Genomic DNA, 20844 nt, shown 5'->3' on the forward strand with positions numbered 1-20844 from the left:
CCTCCTCCCGACGAGCCGCTCAGTCCGCGGCGGCCAAGCCGTCAAAGGCGTCTCCGAGATGGGCGGGTATGGTGGGGGGGGTTACCTTCACGGGGAACGAGGGGCGGGGCTTGTCCAGCTCCGTACAACAAGATGGTGGCGCCCATTTATCACAGCTTCCCCGGGCGTATATGTCACGGGCCGCGCCCACCGGCGCTCCGCGCAAAGAGAAGAGCCATCACTGGCCGTCCCGCCGCTCGGCTCCAGCGCCTGTTCCGCCGCCGCCCCCTCTCCTCCCGCACCGCCGCTCCGTACGGCAACATGGCAGCCTCCACCGCGCCAGGAGAGAGGCGCGGCGCGCCGGGTCGTGACGAGCGCCACCGGCAGCCAATGGGCGCGGGGGCCGGCGGCGAGCGGCGCTGCCATTGGCCGGACGCGACGCGTCGCTCCATCTGCCGCGCGGGGCCGCGCCGGGCGCGAGTGTCGCGGGGCCGCAGCTCGGCGGGGCCGCCATGGACGCAGGTGGGTCCGGCCCGGCCTGGCGGCCGCTCCCCCGCGGGACCCCCCGGCACCGGCGGCCGCTCGGGGTCCGCCGCTCCCCGGCACCGCCCGCACCGGCGCGGCCTCCCCAGCGGGCGGCGGGGAAGGCGCCGCTTGCCGCCCAGGAGCCGCGGCTCGGCAGGGCCGTGCAGGGCCCGGCTGCCCCCCGGCGGGTGGAGGGGGGGCGGTGGCTCCGTGGCCGGTGCGGGCGGGTCCCTCCTGCCCCCGCAGTCCCGCTAGTGCCGCCGCTCCTCGGAGGTTCGGGGCTCGGCCGCCTGGCCCGGGCTTCCTGGGGGTAAGCGGGGCTGGGGCGGTGGCAGGGCCGTGTCCCAGTGCCCCGCTCCCCGTGAGACCTCAGGGGTGAGCGGGCGGCTTGGGGGTGAGAGGGTGGCTCTTGGCGGGTGAGAAGGTGTCGTCGAGGGGTGGGAGGGCGACTCAGCCGCTCATCGCCCTCACCGGGGGCTCCAGCACAGGTGTCTGCTGTACGGCTTTTTGCTGTCCTAGAGGGGAGGGTAAAAATAAGTGTCTGGCTCTGGTGTTGGGACCCGCTTCCCTCCAGCCTCGGTGCAGTAGCAACTTCCACCCCCTCCGCAGAGATAAGCGTTGTTCCATCCCAACAAACGCTTCCCTGTGCTCCGGGGGCTCCTCCTCCGCGTGTGTCCCGGGCAGCCCGCAGCTCCCGTCCCCCCGGGCGGCTGTCCCGGCTTGTTTCATCCTTGGCGCTGCTGATGTCAGCTCGGACCGGCTGAGAGCGTCCCGACTCTGCCGGAGCGTCCTTGGATCCAGTGTCACGCCTGGGAACAGGACGCGGTCCGGGGAGTGAATTGGCACACCCTGCACCGGGAGATGTGTTTGCTGTCCCTTGGTGTGATCGGTACATGGGAAGGAAAGCCTCGCTGCGGTGGCGGTGGGGCTGGATCTTCTCTGTGCAAAGGGGAGGGGCAGAGGGGTCTCTGGGATCAAGCCCCTTGGTGTTCAGCCCTGCTCCTAGGACAGTCAGGGACCTGACAGGCAGACTTTGAACTGTTTGCTCTGGACCTTCAAGGAAGCACCACTCTCCAGCTGACTGACTTTCTTCCCTGGCTGTCCCTTAACTCCTCATTGGTGCTCAGATAATCAGGGTTTGTCTTGTTTGAAAGAGCTTAGGGGAAATAAAAGATTTAATCTTTTGTGTGCAGAGGCCAGAAGGAGGGTTCCAGCTGTTTGGTGGTTTTCAGCAATGAATTTTACCAATGTAGTAAATTTACCTTCTCTTCTCGACTCTCTTTTGAAACATTCCACGTTCAGAAGCGTTCCTGCCCTCTGCATCAGCTGAGGGAGAGGATCATTCACCTTGTTTCTGGCTCCTTTTCGGTGGTGTTCTTTGGGGGCTGAAGGATTTGGGGAGGGGGGAGAGCCAAGCCTCTCCAGAGAGTGGGGGAAGCAGTTTGGGAAGGGAGATGTGGCAAAGCCTGGTTCTCCTTTAGTGCGACGTTCAAAAGCTCCACTTCAGTATTTCGTGGGACAACGTTTTCAGCAGGCAGGCTGTGACAGAGTCGTTGGTGCTGTTCAAACCATAAGGAAAATCACCTGCTGCATTTCTGTTTGAGTCACCCAAGTCTTGACTGGTTATTTGTTTCCCAGAGCTGGTGGAGAAACAAGTGGTGTTGGTGGTGGTGAGGCAGAGCGAGGTGGTGTCTCTCAGGGGCTCTGTGCCTGCTGTGAGCACAGGTCTGGCCTCCAGCACTTTGCAGGGTGACAGCAGCGCTCGGGGGCTGCTCCCCTGTGAGGGGCCCTGGCTGCCCCTCCCTGTGAGTTTGGTACAAGTTGGGATAATGTTTTTAGCTCGAGTGTTTCATTGTGCAGCTTAGGAATATAAGTAGGAAGGGAAAATTTTACCCTCTACCCTAATTCTGTCTATTTAGACAGTTGTTCTTGTGCTGTGTCAAGATGAGTTCCTGTGAGGAAAGGCTGAGAGAGCTGGGGGTGTTCAGCTGGAGGAGAGAAGGCTCCAGGCAAACCTTAGAGCCCCTTCCAGTGCCTGAACGGGCTCCAAGAGAGCTGGAGAAGGACTTTGGACAAGGGATGGAGGGACAGGACACAGGGAATAACTTCCCACTGCCAGGGGGCAGAGTTAGATGGGATATTGGGAAGGAATTGTTCCCTGTGAGGGTGGGGAGGCCCTGGCACAGGTTGCCCAGGGAAGCTGTGGCTGCCCCATCCCTGGAAGTGTCCAAGGCCAGGTTGGACGGGGCTTGGAGCAACCTGGGCTAGTGGAAGGTGTCCCTGCCCATGGCAGGGAGTGGGACTGGATAAGCTTTAAGGTCCCTTCCAACCCAAACCCTGTGGGATTCTGTGATGCTACAGAGCTTTTCAGTAACCTCACCCAGACTCATGTTTAGTAAAGAGCTGTTGAAGGTCACTGTTATTGTGGGCACATGCTGGGTGTGTCCGGGGTTGGTTCCTTGGTTCTTCATCCAGGGCAGTTGTTTGTGGCACAGCCTGTTATCTTGTGACTGAGCAGTTCTAACCACGTGCACAGAAGTGGAAGAGAACTCAAATGTTTCAGCTTTATCGTGGTACTGAATGTAGTTTGAGTTTGAGTGCCTTTACCTCTTAATTCCTTTAATAACAGGTGTCTTCAGCAGTGGTGTTTTTTTCCCACATCCCTGGGAGTGTTCCAGGCTGGGTTAGATTGGGCTTGGAGTAACCTGGTCTAGTGGAAGGTGTCCCATGGCAGGGGCTGGAACTGGATAGTCTTTAACCTTCCAACCCAAACCATCCTGTGATTCTGTAGTGGTGTGTACAAAGCTTTGCCTTTTCTGCTGAGGCTTTCTGGGATGTGAAGATGTTCTGCAGATCCTATGGGTGATGTGCCCATGGGGCAGAGATCCAGAGAGCCTCACATCATTCCTAGTGTGTCCAAGACTCCTGGAAAGCAAGGCTGCCTTTCTCAGGGTGAGCTGTGCGGGGCTGACACTCTGCTTTTTAGCTTTAAATCCGTGTGAAGTTGAACTGTTGTGTTTGATGTGCAGCGGCTGCACATCTTTCTCTGCGGGAGCTGCTGCTCCTCTGTGCTGGATGCTCAGAGGTCAGCAATTAAAGCAGACCGAGGGCTTTCTGAAGGTGAAGTTTTGGAGCACTGCCTGAGAAATGTGCTGATCTCACCCGGCTTCTGCAGCTCTGAGAGGAGCAGCTTCAAGCAGGATTTCTGCTTGGGGAATTTCCAGGCTTATTTCTTTTCAGACCCTTTGTCTCTGGCTATGAGAGGCAGAGGAAGGTTCCTATGCACACTGTGACACTTTGTGCCTCTGCCTGAATTGCTTGGGCCCCACTGGCTCTTATTTAGACCATCTGGGCAATAGCACAAGGGATACAGCTTGGAAAAGTGCTGGAGCGTGTGAAGGTGGATGCTTGTACAGGAAACACTGAGTGACCTAAAGCCTTGTGGGGAGTTTACTGCTGCCTTTAGAATGTACTTGATATTAACTGGGAGCAGTCACTTGAATTTGCCTCCCTGCAGAGGGGAAACCTGAACTCCTGTGTTTAGCAGTTGAGCCTTCTCAAGTATTTTCTCCCAAAATACCAGTGTGGCACTAATCTCTGGATGCAGAGCTGGACACACACAGCCAGATGCAGGGCATTCAGCTGAAGGGCTGCAAGCCTGGGACTCTCATCCCAAATGTGCAGTGTCATGGCACATGTGATGCATTCCCTGAACACAGAGGGAAGCATCCAGTTGCAGATCCCGTCTTTGCTAAGGATCTGTCTGGTGCCCTGTGAAATGTGAGGCTGCAGAGGCTGTGACATTTGAGAAGGCAAGGGAATGTTCCTGAGAAGGAGAAAGAGGGATGGTGGGTGACTTGATGGTTTCAGTCATTTCCTTAAAACTATTTGAGGCTCCTAACAGGTGGATACTGAGAAAGCTTGAGAACTGACAGACCACAAAATATTCCTTGGAGCTTTAAGGCCTTCCTGAGAACTTCAGGTCTTATGTTAAGATCGTATCTCTTATCTTTATCAATCTGGAAATCAGTAAATTTTGGGTAGTAGATAGGAAAGAAATCCTTAATTTCCCTGTTAAAGTTTGTTAGAGGAGACTGCAGTAGTTTGCTGGGACATCTCTGTACAAACAGAATTGCTTTGCTTGACTTGCTGAGGAGTCACATTGTGGGATGGAAATGGGAATGTGTGGCCTGTGCTATCCTAAATGTGCCTGAAATAGTCTTAAGGACTAATTCACACAGGGAATGTGCTCCATATCTTTTGGGCTTAAGGCAGAGTCTGATGCAAAGTTTGATTTACAAGCCTGTTACAATCTCTATTGCCAAAGTTCCTGCTTAAAGCGTAGCTGGTCTTAGTGAGGGTGTCTGGTTGTTGCTACTCCAGTGTTTTCTTGGACAATTGGAATTCCAGGTCAGAGAGCCTAGGGGCAGAAGGTTGATGAGATACCTACAGGAGGCCAAAGTGTCTTGTGTAGTAGCAGGTGACTCCTGGGAAGTCAGAGGCGAGGTGTGTGCCATGGAGGGGAGTGGCTTTCCCTTGTCCTGCTTTAAACTCAACTCACATTACTGCAGGTTTTATTGCATATTTGCTGTGAGAGGGATTTTTCAGTCGCTGCTTTAGTAGTTACAGAACAGTCTGGCTTAGCTGTGCTTTAAATTTTAGGTGTGGTTTGTTAAAGAATTGACTCCTGCAAAATCAGTTGGTTCATTTCCAGGGTTCCCAGGCTACTTTAAAGTGCCTGGTTTTTCCTCCCTGTTGCCTGTGCCTTGTGCATGACAGCTTAAGCTGCCCAGATCCAAGGGCAGGCTGAGCTGCTGGGTTGTTCTGTCACGGTCCTGGAAGAGGATGGATATTTAGGCACTGATGGATACCGTGCTCTGAAGGGAGCCAGCAAAAGGGACAAGGTTTGCCTGTCACCAGTGTACGGGTATGTCTGCACAGCTCTGCGTACTTCACACTGTGGGTGACACCTGTAAAGGCTTCTGCTGGGTTTGTTGCCTCTTGAGGAGGGACTGAGCAAGGTTCCGTTCCCATCTTAAGGTGATCTGTGTTTTGTGTGTCCTTCCTTCCAAATTTATGTTCTCTGGAAGAGGATTTTAACCACTTTGCTTGCCGGAAAAGAGAACCTCGACATCATTGCTGATGACACGCAGGATGGTGCCTGTTCCAGAAAATGGTGTAGCTGCCAGCTGAAGTTTTAAATGTTTTCTGCCCCAGGCAGAACCTGGAGCTGGCCTAGGCTGGAAATGCCTCTGCTTTTGTGCCTGTGGAGCAGCCAGGAGCGAGTCAGGGCTGGGCCACCCCTGTGCCTCCCAGAGCTGGTGGATGCAGTGCAGCCCAGAGGCTCTGGGGGTGTGAGTTATGGGGCCACAGCAGCTCCGGTTCTGTAGCTTTGCCTGGTTTTTAAAACACAAGGAAAAGCTATTAAAGGTCTGTCATTTCTCCTTTCTCTTTCTAGCTACTCTTACTTACGACACCCTCAGGTTCGAGTATGAAGACTTTCCTGAGACCAAAGAACCCGTCTGGATCCTCGGCCGGAAATACAGTGTTTTTACAGGTATTTTCAAGGGCAGTGCAACATTCTGACGCTCTGGAGCACTTGTCAGTGTTGCACTTGGGTTTTAACTGCCAGGCTTCTGTCTGGCTGGCCATTTCTGTGGACTCTGGAATGTTTCTGTGCAGAAAGTTACTGTATAGTAGTTACTGGGATGCATCATGAGGGAGGCAGGGGGATACTTAAAGGAAAGAAGATGGCTTACCTCTTCACAATTTGTCTGTGGCTGTAGTGTCTCTGGGTTGATTGCAGCTGGTTTGGGGGGCGAAAAGGAAGGTTTTTTTGCACAACAGCCTGTTCCTCAGCCAGACTCTGCCTCTCTGGGCATACAGACTGTGAGGAGCAGATGCTGCTGTCCTTAGGGAGGGTGAGTGGGAGGTGGGTTTGGCTGTGGTGGTGCCACCCTCACATGTGCCTCTCGATGCTGAACACCTTTCAGAGAAGGAAGAGATCCTGTTGGATGTGACCTCTCGGCTTTGGTTCACCTACAGAAAGAACTTCCCTGCTATTGGTATGTACTGTGGAGGAGTCTAAAGACATCCTGGAAATGATCATAATCTGGTTATCCCTGACGAAACAGTCCCCACGAGCGTGACAACATTTCCATTCATAGGAATCTGAAATGCACTTCATTCAATTGATTGGACAGACTTTTGCTTATCTGAGCACGAGAATTCCTTATCCCCTTGGCTATGAGGGATAGCAGTGGTTTCAAAAAAGGACACAAGGAAGAGTTTGCTCTTTTTTTTTTATGCAACTTGGGAAGATTTTTGTGCTTCACGTTCATCACATCCTACATTAGTCTAGCGTGAAATATTACTGAATAATGGTCTTGGGCCTGAAGTAGATTAAAATTATGAAAGCTAGAGATATGATATGGAAATTGCTGCTTTTGTGCATCTGCTCTAGACTGTGTGGGAGGTTTTGTTTGTGGAGGGGGTTTTAAATGCCTGAAGTGTCTGTTACACACAGGATATGGGTGTAAATGTAGTGATATGGGAAATTTTTCCCAGTGAACTCAAAGGAAGATGTCTTGGTTCCTTAAGGTACTCTGCATGGCCTCTTCTGGGGTTTAATTTTGTGTTCTGGGTGCAAGGTGTATCAGACGAGATCCAAGAGCAGCAAATGGGATTCCAAGCCCCACCCACATCCCCCTTCTGTCACTGCCATCCCCAACAGTCAGTGGGGAAGGAATATGGCTCAGGTTTGGAGAAGAGACTTCTTGGTAACTGGTTCTTCTGGCTTGTGCAGTTCTTCTCCTGCTGGGAAACCCTCTGCCTCACAAGCCCTGAGACATCTTTGATGCAGTTTAATTCCTTTAAATTCATGTTTGTGCACCACAGCTAAACACGTGTTTGAGACTGAAGGGTTAGCACATGTTGCACTGGCTTGCAGGCACAATTGGGGTTTTGTGAGTCATTAAGGCTGTGGGGCAAAGGCAGGCACCATTTTCTGAGTCATTTCCCATTTACAGAATAAATATTATTTGCATATATACAGTAAATCTTTTTTAGTGTTTTTCTTCTCCCAGTCATCCCTGTTGCTGTTTGTCACTTCCCTCTGTGCTTGCCCATTTAATATTGTAAGGGTTAGGGGACTGTAATGCTAATTTTGTAAAGCATTATCATTCTTGGAAGTTGCATAATTACTGGTGAAATCATAGAAGACAGCTGCTGAACATCCAGATGTTGATTAAATAGTTCTCTGGGTGATTTTTCTCCCTGTGCAGAGTAGTTAAGACTAAAAGACAGAAGCAGCATTACAAAGACTTCTGGCAGCTGTGCCCAGGCACAGCTGGCTGTGTGCTTGTGAGACAGCTCACCTGCTTTGGTCACACTGAATGTTTATCTCTATTTTTTGTAGTAATAGCCAGAGCTGCAGTGGAGGGGCAGCAGTTTCCTTTGGAAGGTCTGTCAGGGAAATGCTTCCAGCCTTGAGGCCTTTGTCTCAGACTTTCCAGTGTGAGCTCATACCCAGCTTATTCTCCAACATGATGTAGGATGTGTCTTTTTTTCATTGCTGGGGTGGTTTTATCTTTTTTTGGCTGTTGCCTTTTTTTTTTGGCCTAACTACACTGTTCACTTTGGAATCTTAGCCTGTCATTGCTGCTTCTTCTGTAGGAGTTCCTTGGGACTGATTTGGTTTGCATGTTGAGCTGCCTTCTCAAGATGAGGATTGCACGAGGCACCTCTGTGTAGAACTGTCTCTGAATTGATCTGGGAGTCTGCGGCCAGGCTCAGGGGCCACTGTGCTCCTGAGAAATTCAGCTCTCTTTTGGGTTGCTTGGATTTCCCTTGGAAGTTTTTTCCCCTTTCAGTTAGCATTAGGGGGGTTTGTTTATTTGCTTTTAAGGGATGCCATTAAGTCACTCATTGGACACCACAGTTTTGGTTTTCAGCCTTGGGTGTGTGAGCTCAGCTAGTCCTTATTCCCTGCCTCGTGTCTCTGTGATCCTGCTGCCCACACAGACTCACTGTGCCTGCATTTCTCTCCCTCTTGGCACTTTTTTCCCCTTCACTCCGTGTTTATTCTCTGTCCTCGTTTGCAGGAGGCACCGGTCCCACATCGGACACCGGCTGGGGCTGCATGCTGCGCTGTGGCCAGATGATCTTTGCTCAGGCCTTGGTCTGCAGGCATCTGGGAAGAGGTAAACCAGCCCACACTGACTTCCAGGGCCGTGTGCTCTCACAAGTGCAGCCTTTTGAAGGACAGAGATGACAAGGACACAGTAGGGAACTGGTTGCTGTGAGGGCTCTGTAACTTTCTCCTCAGTCTTCTCAAGTTTAGGGCTGTTGGGAGAGCAGTCTACTGGTTCAGCAGGTTTTCCCCTGTTTTTTCCAACTCTCTAGAGATGTTCGTATTTTCTGGGGTTTTGTTGCTTACTTCTTTTTCTGTGGGTGATGCTCCTTTATCCCAGCTGTGAGAATGCTTTCTGTTCTTTTAAAATTAGTCTTTTACTGTTGGGAATGCCTCAGATGCCTAAGAGTAAGATGACAATATGAAAATCAGGTCAGTTGGTTGATGCACAGGAGGAGAACTGTCGCTTGCAGCCTCTAGTTGCTAACAAATACCATGCTTTGTTTCATATATCCCATTTTCTGTCTTAGACTGGAGGTGGATAAAAGGGAAGAGGCAGACGGATAATTACTTCAACGTCCTTAATGCCTTCATTGACAAAAAAGACAGCTACTACTCCATTCACCAGATAGGTAAGGGGAAAGAAATGTTCAGAAGTAGCAAGAGTAAGGAAGGATCTCACCTCGGTACAAACTTCCCTGAAAAATAAAAGAGAAACAGCCTGTTCCAGTGTTTCCTGTGGGGTGTTAAGGTACCCACAGCTTCAGCGAACAGAACTCAGGTTACAGGGGTGGTGTGGTGATGAAATACTCTGTGTAAAGCTTCTTCTGAGGCAACACTGCCCTTTGAACTTCTGTGCTGCTGCATTTTGGGGAAAGGATTTGCTTTAGAGTCCTTCAGGATGTGCTTCTCACCTCCACCTACAAGAAGATACCTCATGATAGGGTAGATTCTGCTGATTCAAGGTTTCCATGTGAGAATTCTTCCCTATTTAATGTAAGCCTGCTGAGGAAGGAATGCAGTGTGGGTGAAATTACTTACTAATTTTTTTCTTTCCTTGTGCTGCAGCCCAGATGGGAGTTGGAGAGGGAAAATCCATAGGCCAGTGGTACGGACCAAACACAGTCGCACAGGTGCTCAAGTAAGGGCTTTTTTTTATCTTCTGCCTGTTGAACCAGGCAGTGTGGGGTCATTTGGGGTGTGGTACCTGAGCTTACAGGGTTCTGCCCACTGTGGGAGCATGGGCAGCCTGGACTAACACCCTCCCTCCTCTCACTGTTCTCCCCTCACGCTGGCACAAGAGCAGGTAGTTCCTTGGAATAGGCTGGGATTGCCTGAACGCAGCTTTCCCAGGTCAGACCACAGGCTGACTTAGCCCAGGCTCTGGTACAGGTGGTCAGGAGATAATGTATGGGAAGTCAAAGGGCTTTTATTTCACTTAACATTACTTCTAATGCTGTCTGACCTTCTGGCAACCAGCACTTAAGGAATTCCACTTGGAGATTGTATCAGGGCTCGTGTACTTAGTAGCTGCTGAGGGACAGATTCCCAGGTGGGATCCCATTTGCAACCTTGTTTATTCTTTATTCTTCAGGCAATAATGAAGTCTACAACCCTGCCTGTATCAAAGCACACTTCATGGCATACTTGATTACACCAGTCTCTCCTAATCAACTTTCTCCTCTCTGCTACACCACCCTCTGTCTCTCATAGTTGTACTAATCCTTCCTTACGTATTTGCTTTTAATTTTCCCGTAGAAAACTTGCAACTTTTGATACGTGGAGTTCCCTGGCAGTACATATAGCCATGGACAACACAGTAGTGATGGAAGAAATCCGTAAGTACCACAGACAGGTAGAATGTGGTGCAATATATTCTCTGGCAGCAACAAGCAAGAAAAAGGCCGGAGAGCACAACAGATATGAAATACACATTCTGTCTTAAATTCTTCCCTGTGAGGGTGGGGAGGCCCTGGCACAGGTTGCCCAGAGAAGCTGTGGCTGCCCCATCCCTGGAAGTGTCCAAGGCCAGGTTGGATGGGGCTTGGAGCAACCTGGGCTAGTGGAAGGTGTCCTTGCCCATGGCAGAGGGTGGCACTGGATGAGCCTTAAGGCTCCTTCCTACACTCACCATTCTGTGGTGTGTGAAAGCTATGGCCAAGCATTCTGAAACCAGGTGAGAACTGCTGTTCTAGGGCAAGGAAGGCCTTTGTTTGAGTTTTGCTTCATCTGGTAAAGCCTCTGGCTTGGCATAGTGGCCTCTGGATCTGGAGAGAAGGTTTGCTGACCTTCAGACAGTAAGTAGGAGCTGCTTGGATGGCAATGTCAGACTTGTTTATGGCCACAAATAGCAAGCAGTAAATGGCTGCTTCCTGTATCATATAATGGGTAGGATGTCTCTGCTACTAGTCAGGGTAAGAAAGCTAGAACAGATCACTGAAGGGGAAAGTGAACAAAACTGGCAGGGGGCATAAGAAGGGAATAAGAAGGGAATCCATCTCTACAGTGAATCTCATCATTTTAAGGAGTGTTCACTTGTGGTTTCCCCCCCTTTTTTTTTTTGTTTTGGTGCATCTTGCTCCACTCTGGAGCCTGAGCAGGTGTTGGTGCCCATCCTGAGCCTGCCTGCTCAGGCTGCAGCCCTGCAGTAACGAAAGCTGAGTGCCTGCATTGCTGGTTGCTGCAGCCCTGCACAGCCGTGGCCTCACCAGCCCTTCCCCTGACTTGCTTTAGGCCAACTCCCGAGGCAGGGAGCTCACCCAGCACAAACCTTGCAGTGTTTCTGCCAGGGCAGTGCTCTGGAACAGCAGGTACAACACTCTGGTGAGTGCTGGAGCTGGGGCAAGGTTACAGGTGAGGTTGTGGCAAGTATCATTTAGGCTGCTTGGCTGCCACGGAGCCAGAGTCAGCTACCAGGCAGTTTATCCCTGGAGTGCAGGACAATCACGTTACAAAGCTCCATCTCTTGGCAGGTAGCTCAGTTAGATCTGACTGAGAAGTGCCTGTCTTGACCTTAGCTGAAGGTACATGCTGATGCCCTTGGCTTAAACAAGGGCCAATTTAAAAACAGAAATTGGATTTATCTTTCATCTTTAGCCTGAAAACATCGCTTCCAGAGCTGAATCATGCTGGCTGCGAGGCTTTGGGTGTGCTGCAGGCTCTGTCTGTGTGGCACTGGCTGTTCTGCACTGATGCTGCTTCAAGTGGCGTGTCCGTACAGCTTGTCATGGGCAGGGCCTGTGTGTCTGTTTTCCTCAAATGTGGATCATAATGTACCTGCACAGGGCCTGAAAGTCACTGTGTGAGTGGGTCTGATGTGTTACATGTCCGTAGGTTTGTGTTAGATACCTTGTGCCCCAAACACTGACGATAGAAATCACGTTGTTTCATACATCCATTAATTTGGTCACTGACACGGTTAAGCCAAAGGTTCACAGGAAATGCCTTTTGCTACAGCATTGAAGAAACATCCACCTTTATCCCTTCTGAGTCAGTGTTCCATCAGAAGGGGGCTCTCAGTTGAGCATTGGAGGATCCTGTGCATCAGAAACGTGATGAGAATCCAAGGCAGTACCTGACAGCAGCAGCCACAGCAGGAGAGGTGTCGTGTCAGATCTGCTGGAATATGTTTGCAGTAAATGCTTTGGATCCAGCTGGGAAGCGTTAGGCAGGTTCTGCTACGCTGTGCCACCACAGTGCTGCAGAGCCTGCCAGAGACCAAGGTGAATTTAGTCTGTGCCAAGCTCTCTGCTGCTTAAACTGCAGTTAAATGTGTTCACAGCACAGGATTGCCAGGTGCTTTGCCTGATGAGGAAACCTGCAGTGACACCCCATGCAGCAACAGGCCTGGATTGGCAGGTGATTTCAGATCATCAGGACAGGCTACTGCAACAAAAGTAATAAAAAACTGTTTTAATAGCAGAAATCACTACAAATAATGACTTAGTTTCCTCAGGACCTCTGGTGGTTATGTCTGTGTATGAGATGCACACGTACACCTTCTCCCTTCTTGAGGGACAATATAGGGAGAAAGTGCAGACTTCCATGCAGGTTGTCTTTCCTCCTGGGGCTTTAGATCAAAGTCGTATTTATTCTAAATTTGGGTGTAACATTGCCCTTGTTCAGCTGGATTTGAAGCTCTCAGTAGTGAACAAACACCAAGGTGAAATGGCTGGTGATTAAGGTGTTTGTTTACATTGTGTCCTACCTGCTACAGTGTCCTGGCATTCAATTTAGGCCAGGAATAAATTAAATGAGCCTCTGGCATTTTGTCTAATTGCCTGGGCTTCATGATTAAAGTGCTGTGGGTTTCTTTGGGGTTTAGGTGGTTTTTTTTCACACACCCAGCAAGTAATGAAATTGGCCAGTGAGACAGGTAAGCTTGGAGTTGTTTCTGGACCACAATTTACATAACCTGAGTGCATCGCAGCCTGACTGTGTGTTTGTCAAGCCTGTAGAATGAGGATGCAGAGTGCTTATGTCATGTCTATGCCCCAAGGAGTTCTGCTGCCCCATATCTTAGAGGGAAAGCTCATGCTGAAATTGCAGAGTTCAATGACAATCCTGCTTTAGGTCTGTAAAGAAGCCGCTGAATGATCCCCAACAAAATCTGTGAAGGTTAAAACCTTCAGGAAACTTTAGTGAACTTAGGAAAATGGTAACTACCTCAGACAGATGCCATGTTTGTATCTTGCTACAGAATTTAGTTACAGGTGAACATTTCCTGTGTTGAGCCGTAACACTGTCCTCGCTGGGTTCATTCATGTCCTCTGTGAACACTCCAGACTTTTTCTGCCTACAAGCTTTGTGAATTCAGGACTGTTGCCTGACAACCTAATCAGCTCATCCAACCTTGTTGGCACAGGTGCTTGCTCACCCTGTGGAAGAACTGGCATTTTTGCTGCCTAGCAGATGGTAGCTGTGAGTACAACGTGCTCTGGCATAAACCTTGTGTGAGCTTGGCTGAAAGGCTGAGCCCTTCAGCAGCCCTGCAGGGAGTCCACACATCACACAGTCCCAGCACTAGGCCTCTTCAAACTTTTCTCCTTGTTTTTAAGTGCTGTAGGCTTTTAGAAAATAGCAGTTGTTGATCAGAGCTTGACTAGAATGACTCAAGGTCTGGAAACGGAGATGATTCCTGATGCTCTCTGCTCCTGTTCCCTTTCCATAGGGCGGCTGTGCCAGTCCAACTTGCCGTGTGCTGGAGCTGCAGCATGTCCTGCCCTGGAGTCAGACGTGCTCTATAACGGGTACCCAGAGGAACCAGGGCTTAGAGACAGGCTTGTGCTGTGGAAACCACTGGTGCTGCTGATACCTCTCCGCCTCGGGCTCACAGAGATCAATGAAGCCTATATTGAAACACTAAAGGTAGGGGATCTGGAGCTGAATTCCTGGTGGGGTGATGCTTAAGGATCCTGTTGTGAATTAAGTAATTACTCAGAAGTAATTGTCCTATTTGCAGAAGAAAAATGTGTTGAGAGACAACCCATGTCAGAGGTCAGGATACAGGTTCTTGCAGGCTCTAGTCAAGAAACTGGGGTGGGGCTTGGGGAGTTGTGCCTTTCTTAGGTTGCTTTTTTTTTCCTTTTGAGGACTTTACTTCACAGCTTGGTCTCGGTGTTTAGATAGCACCACCCTGCTGAAGCATTTGTTCAGCACAACTATACCCTGCTTGGTGGTAACCTGAGTGTTGGTTAATGCAGTATTGGACACTCCCTGTGGCTCTGAGGCTGGAGCTGGTGCTGCAGACTGAGGCCAGGAGCTGGCAGGCAATCGCAGGTTGGAGTGTTGAGAAGCTGCAGAATTTAGGGTGTGCACAAGACAAGGGTGCACATTGTCTTGCTGTGCTAGTGGTGGCAGGCTCTGAGCTGTATGGTAAGACAGCTCCAGATTCCCGTGAGGTTAGTTTCCTTATCTCAGTAGATCGTGCTTGGATGCTGCAGGTGGATAAGGAACTTAAACTGTTTCCTGAATGATCATTCCCTCACGAGAGCAGTGTTGCAACCTGATGACAGCTCCAGGGATCTTGCCACTGACGGCAGCAGAGCCAGGACTCACCCATACTGAGTCCTGGAGTAGTGCAGCTTCTTCCATTTGGTCCACCTGTGTGTTCCTGTCAGCAGTTAGAAGTGGTTTTGAGCTGCTTCCATGGTCCTAGAAGGCCCTGTGTTGTAGCCTTTTACCTTCCCGATGGAGCTTCTCTCCCAGAAATAGCTGGTTTTGCTGCCAGAGTTGCAGATTCTCCGTGTCCCTGTCCGTCTTTCCCACTGCATTTTTGGATGTTTGCCTTTGTTCCCACCTGCTGTCTCACTGTCTGTCAGCTGTGTGTTTTCTGTGTTGCTTTTCCAGCACTGCTTCATGATGCCCCAGTCCCTGGGAGTGATCGGAGGGAAGCCAAACAGTGCTCACTACTTCATTGGCTATGTAGGTGAGTGCCCAGAGGACTGCAAAGGCTGTCCAAGCATCTCCCCCTGCTGCTTGTGGGGTGCACAGCTCTCCTGCTTGGCCTGTGGGGCATGCTGCAGGGTTTTCCTTCCCTGCTGGAAGCATGGAAGGCTGTTGTGGGCTGAACCTCTCACCTGAGTCATGTAGATTCGAACAGTGGCCATGAACTGCCACTCTGTAACACCAAATCCTGTCTGTAAGAGGAGTGCATAGAACCTGCTTCCTGAGTTCAGAACTGACCTCCCTCTGGGGCCTGACTGGATACAGCTGTCCTTTAGGTGACCCTTCCTCAAACCCTACAAACTGTCATTACTCTCCTCCTTCCCTCTGGTTTTCTCTCTGCCTGAGACCTGAGGTTACTTGTGCTTTAGCTTTCTGGGGTCTACTTGAGCTTACCCAGGACCCGGGAAGGGATGAGCAGTACCCAAACAGTGCCTGTACCTCGATCCCAGGGGTTTGCTGTGGAGTGGCCACCGTGGTTCTGGCAGCTGGCTCTGTGCCTGGCTGAGAAGCATTTGGGGAAGTGGCTGGAAGCAAGATGTCCCCAGAATGTGGCTTCCTCTGTTTGGTTACGAGCTCCTCTTTGCATCTCACTGCTTCTCAGAGACCACGCTTCTGGCATGGTTCTTTCTGTTGATGTGTCCTTGCCTCTCTGTCCAGGTGAGGAGCTCATTTACCTGGATCCCCACACCACGCAGCCAGCGGTGGAGCCCGGTGACGGCAGCTGCCTCCCCGACGAGAGCTTCCACTGCCAGCACCCTCCGTGCAGGATGAGCATCGCCGAGCTCGACCCCTCCATCGCCGTGGTGTGTCCCTGTTCCCCATCCCCCAGGGAGCAGTGTTGGGGTCCTTCTGTTCCACAGCTCCCTCCTTCCCTAGGGAACTGGCAGAGGCAGTGGTGATGGACTGGGCACTCTGCAGTGCTGTGCTCTGGTCAGGTGCTGCCCTGGGTTTCGGTGACAGCGGTAAAGCAGTTCCTTGTGCAGGAAGCTGCCCCAGGGAGGTCCCCCTTGCTTGGCAATTAAATGCCATTCCTCCTGGGGCTGTGTCCTTCTCTCAGGTTTAGTTTGGGCTTTGATTCCTGTCTTGATTGGCAGATCTGCAGCCATCCCTGAATCCATATGAGGATGCACCATGGCTTGTTTTCTGTTGAGCCTGAGATGCCTGCCCTTTTGTTTCCATGGGGGTTGTTCCTTCTAGTTTTCCTTTTGCAGTAGAGCAGGTGTTGATGATTCCAGCACTTGGATGGCCTGGTCACATCCAGCCTTTGGGGAGTGTTCACTAAACACAGGGTAGTGTCATGCAGGGTTTTAGAGCAAGGCAGTTGGGTGTAGATAACTGCTCACAGTCCTGATCACGTTACTTGGCATTAATACAGGGCCTTAAGTCTGAAATGATCAATCTAAAATACAGAAGGGTAAAATCTTTTTCCCTTTTTTTCAGGGCTTTTTCTGCAATACAGAGGCAGACTTTAATGACTGGTGCCAGCAAATCAAAAAGGTTTGTGTTTATAGATCTGGTCAGACATTGGAACAGGCTTCCCAGGGAAGGGGTGGAGTCACCATTCCTGGAACTGTTCAAAGGCATATGGATGTGGCACTTGACATGGTTTAGTGGTGGTGTTGACAGTGCTGAGTTAACAGTTGGACTCGATCTTGGAGGTCTTTTCCCACCTTAATGAGTCTGATTCTACTCATACTGAAAGGAATATCAGGTATTTTCTTGTTTCCAAAGCACTGCACAGAAATCATATTCTCAGCAGCACGATCCCATTTTAAAGCATATTAAAATAGTTTATTAAACTAACAAAGGGAGCATAGCACTGAAATTCTGTTGATGACATGAGTCAAAGATGTGAAAAACATTTTTTCAGCTGCAGTGAAGTCCCAACAGATCATTATTACCCCCTAAAAGAGCACCAGGAGTGCAGAGCTGTTGGTTCTCATGGCTCTGCTCTGTCTCCACAGCTGGCCCTGGTCAGAGGAGCGCTGCCCATGTTCGAGCTGGTGGAACGCCAGCCCTCACACTTCTCCAACCCCGACGTCCTGAATCTCACACCAGGTGAGGCCATGCAGGGAGGGAGGGACAGCCTGGGGTGAGCTGGTCCCTTTGGTTTTCTGGAAATTTTGTGAGGTTGCACAGTGGTTTCTGATATGTTCCTGAATCAATTGATCTGGTTTTTTTGGCTTTCAACTAGTGGTTTGTGGATCCCATGGTGCCTCACAGTGATTTTTAGAATGATTCTGTGAATGGTGATAGTGACTGAGGAGAAGAAAAAACAAGCTCACAGCCTGTCACAGCAATATGAATCTATGATTTCTTAAGGGATGCTTGGAGAAATCAAAAGGGTCTGTTAAAAAGGCTGAAAGCTGAGTAGTTATGTAATGAAAATGGTCCGAGACAGGGCTGGTCACACTTAGTTCCAGCATAAGGCACTCCTTCCTGGCATGTACCACTGCCACTGTGAGAAGGAACAACTGCTGGCCACTAATCTTGACTCTCAGGCTCTGCTTATCTTGTTCATAACATGCACAAACATTGCAGAAGATAGAGAGCCATTGGCAGCTTCTGCCAAGAGCAGTGAGTGTGTGTGGGCAAACCCACCCTATCACCAGGTACCAGGCTGCCCACTGGGACTGCACCCTGTGCTTCCTCACTGTCTCTGTCTGCAGCATGAACTTTCAAAGCCTTCCTTATTACACCGTCCTTTGCTGTGAGTGCTCGATTCCCTTAAACTGCCAATTGATCTTTGCCTATCCTAAATTGTACCCAGTTGTTGCCTTTCCTACTCTTAAAAATGTTTTTGTAGCAGACTACTTGTCCTGCTTCCTCTTCCCTGACTTGTGCAGACTTTCCTATCTGCCATGGCCATTGTTTTGCTTAGTCCTGTCCATCACTAGGAGGAGTAGTTGAAGTTGGAGCCCATTCCAGTGCCTAAAGGGGCTCCAAAAGAGCTGGAGAGGGCATGCACTGACAGGACAAGGGAATGGCTTCAGACTGCCAGAGGGCAGGGTTAGATGGGACGTTGGGAAGAAATTCTTCCCTGTGAGATGCTGACACCCTGGCACAGGTTGCCCAGAGAAGCTGTGGCTGCTCCATCCCTGCAAGTGTCCAAGGCCAGGTTGGATGGGGCTTGGAGCAACCTGGGAAAGTGGAAGGTGTCCCTGCCCATGGCAGGGGGTTGAAATGAGATGAGCTTTAAAGTCCCTTCCAACCCAAACCATTCTGAGATTCTGTGACTGTCCAGACTGAGTTAATGTAGGTTTCTCCTTTACTTCCTCAGTTTGCCCACTGATCTCACCTGAATTTCCCCTGTGCTAAAGTTGCTTCACCTTTAGGTGAGCTCCTTCCTCACCATATGTTGGAAGGATGGACAGGAGGGATCAACTACACTACCTTTCCTCACAAAACGGACTGTACAATTGCTTTTGCGAGAGTGCATGTTGTGTAATCACATTCCCTAACAGTTATACCAAAGGTAACTACAGCAGAAACAATTCTGGTGGGAATGTATCCCTTAATTGGGCCAGAAATCTTCATGGACATTAGTCCAAACCTGGGCAAGTTCTCTTTGAGCCTCTTGAGGCAAAACAGTCTCCTGCTAATGCAGAGTTGGGGCACAGAAAGGTTGTATTGAACAGTCACAGCAGAGTTGTTTTATGGGATCTGTGAAAGGTGACACACTTCTGTGCTCCATATAATTCTCCCCAGTGCATTTTCCATGCCATTAACATGTTCTCATCCTTCCTCAGAGCCTTCACTCAGTTATGTCACTGAGTCTTGGAACTTGTGGGCACTTGACACTCAAACTGTGATGCCATCCAGCTGCTGGTCTCACTGACAGTCAGGGTGTCCCACGGAGCTAGTGCTTTCTTCTTTTCTTCCAGACTCCTCCGATGCCGACAGATTGGAAAGGTTCTTTGACTCGGAAGATGAAGACTTTGAAATCCTGTCCCTTTGAAAACAAATAGGAAACTGACTCTGCAAATTTGTGTATGTGTGGGGAGAAGGGGGGAGGGAAGCTCCTTCGAGAGCCTGGGGCTACCGGTTTTCATAGGCGCTTGCTGCCATCCCCGCCTCTTGTCCATCCCGGCATTCCGTGCAGCCTCGGAGCGGAGCGCGCAGTGTCTGCGGTGGGATGAAGAACCAAGTGGGTGTTACAGCCTTACTGGCTGCAGTCAGAATTTCTCAACAGCAAACAGTTGCTGGAAGTGGATGCAGTGGTGCTTAGGAGTTCAAAGCCTATCTGTTACATCAGCAGGTCAGCTGGGCCTTCCGGGGGAGGCACGGGAATCATTAGAGCACCGGATCCTTCTGTGGGGACTCCCTGCTGAAGCTTAAGTAGAGCCCACCCATCACTTTGCAGGAGAAATGTCCAGTTAATGCCTTTAGCAGCTTCTGTTCTCACTGGCCAACCTGGACTGCAGCTCAGAATGCCAAGGAACAGCAGCCACGTCCCACAGACAGCGGTGAAGCCTCCGGAGTGCAGATCCCTACGGTACAACTCCTGTTCATGCTCTGCAGTACACAGCGCTTCCTGTCCTGCTCACACCCTAAGGAAAGGGCATTGAGGGAACTTCCAGTGACTGGGAATTCAGTGAGCGAACGGCTGCCTGGGGAAGCATGGAACAGAGCTGTGCTGCTGGGCAGGAGCTTCTCAATCCCAGTCTAAGTAAAGCAGAAAGAATGGAAGAACAGAAAATGTGCGTGTTGCTCAGTGAGACAGTCCATATGCTTCTACAATGAAATAATCTCTGCAGCAAGTACCTTCAGGAAACCTGCTTTGAGCAGAGAACTGGATTCCATAAGCTTGGAAAAGAAAAAAAAGAAGAGTCCCAGCTGGGAGAGGTGAAACAGGACAGCAGAGATCTGCCAGGCTCCTGCCTGTGCCCCAGTGTGCTGGCACAGCATCTGTGGAGTTAATCTTGTCAAACCAAAAATGTGAGGCGTGAAACTCCTCAAGATGCCCTCGGTGCACTGATCAGCAGTTCCTCCGGCTACTCATGTCAGACATTCCGTTTCCAAAGCAGAAGAGGCGCCTGAAGGTCAAGTAGGATTCCAAGCTGTTGGTACCTTGACTCTGCTTGTCCCTCTCCCTGCGGAGTGTGCACAGAGTACTGCAGGAGCCAGCCTGGAGAAACCCCTGTCAGGTAATCATCCCAAAAGGGCAGAATGCCTTGAGAAGGTCCAATTATACTGGCAGTTTTAGCTGCTTTAAGGTGGTAGCTCTGCCTGGGGCTCTTCTCCACACAGAGAAAGCTGGAGCAGAGCTGTCTCCTTGCAAACTGCAAGGGAAGTTGCTGCCATCGTTCCTTGGTGCACGCTGCACTCTGCAACCCCATTCACAAGCCTCTGGTTTGTGCATTCGGGTTTGGAACCTGTCAGATGACGGTGTTGTGCCCAAGGGTAGTACCACCTGGATAGAAATGACCCGTTTCCCCTGTGACTGACCTACTGATGCTCTGTCCCTGTGCTATCCGAAAGCAGAGGTTTGAACTGGGAACCACAATGCTTCTGTCACTAAATTATTATTTGCTGCTTTCTGCCTGCTTCTCCTCTTCTCTCATGTAGTCAGGGGAAGAGGCAGCAGAGGAAGTGGGGCTGTGCTCCATTCATCTGCTTTCAATTTCTATCTGAATAAACAGATCTAAAATCTTTGCCTGTCCTAACGTCCTTGCACGAGTTGGGGGAGGTGGTGAGTGGCATTCCAGCAACCCTGCACTGTGGTAGGGAATGCTGTAACCAGTTTCAGTAACCATTATTGC

General features: G+C 50.4%; 1 protein-coding gene across 3 annotated transcripts; it reads left to right on the plus strand.

Annotated features, from left to right (window-relative positions):
• The first annotated feature begins 422 nt into the window (after positions 1 to 422).
• Positions 423 to 20736, plus strand: ATG4B (autophagy related 4B cysteine peptidase). 3 transcript variants are annotated; one of them, XM_050307721.1, is made up of 13 exons: positions 423 to 501; positions 5963 to 6061; positions 6498 to 6569; positions 8607 to 8705; positions 9166 to 9267; positions 9704 to 9776; positions 10394 to 10473; positions 13806 to 14002; positions 14984 to 15062; positions 15740 to 15885; positions 16523 to 16579; positions 17047 to 17140; positions 18967 to 20736. In XM_050307721.1, exons 1-13 carry the CDS (start codon positions 492 to 494, stop codon positions 19038 to 19040), a joined length of 1182 nt encoding a protein of 393 aa, XP_050163678.1. In that variant the 5' UTR covers positions 423 to 491; the 3' UTR covers positions 19041 to 20736. The 3 variants fall into 3 exon arrangements, with proteins under 3 accessions (XP_050163678.1, XP_050163677.1, XP_050163676.1); XM_050307720.1 differs by lacking the exon at positions 423 to 501 and having other exon boundaries at positions 1953 to 6061; positions 18967 to 19072; positions 19338 to 20736; XM_050307719.1 differs by lacking the exon at positions 423 to 501 and having other exon boundaries at positions 1953 to 6061.
• The last annotated feature ends 108 nt before the right edge of the window (positions 20737 to 20844 follow it).

This window comes from Myiozetetes cayanensis, unplaced genomic scaffold, assembly GCF_022539395.1.
Source record: "Myiozetetes cayanensis isolate MyiCay16 unplaced genomic scaffold, myiCay2020 scf13, whole genome shotgun sequence".
In the NCBI taxonomy this organism is placed as follows: Eukaryota; Metazoa; Chordata; class Aves; order Passeriformes; family Tyrannidae; genus Myiozetetes; species Myiozetetes cayanensis.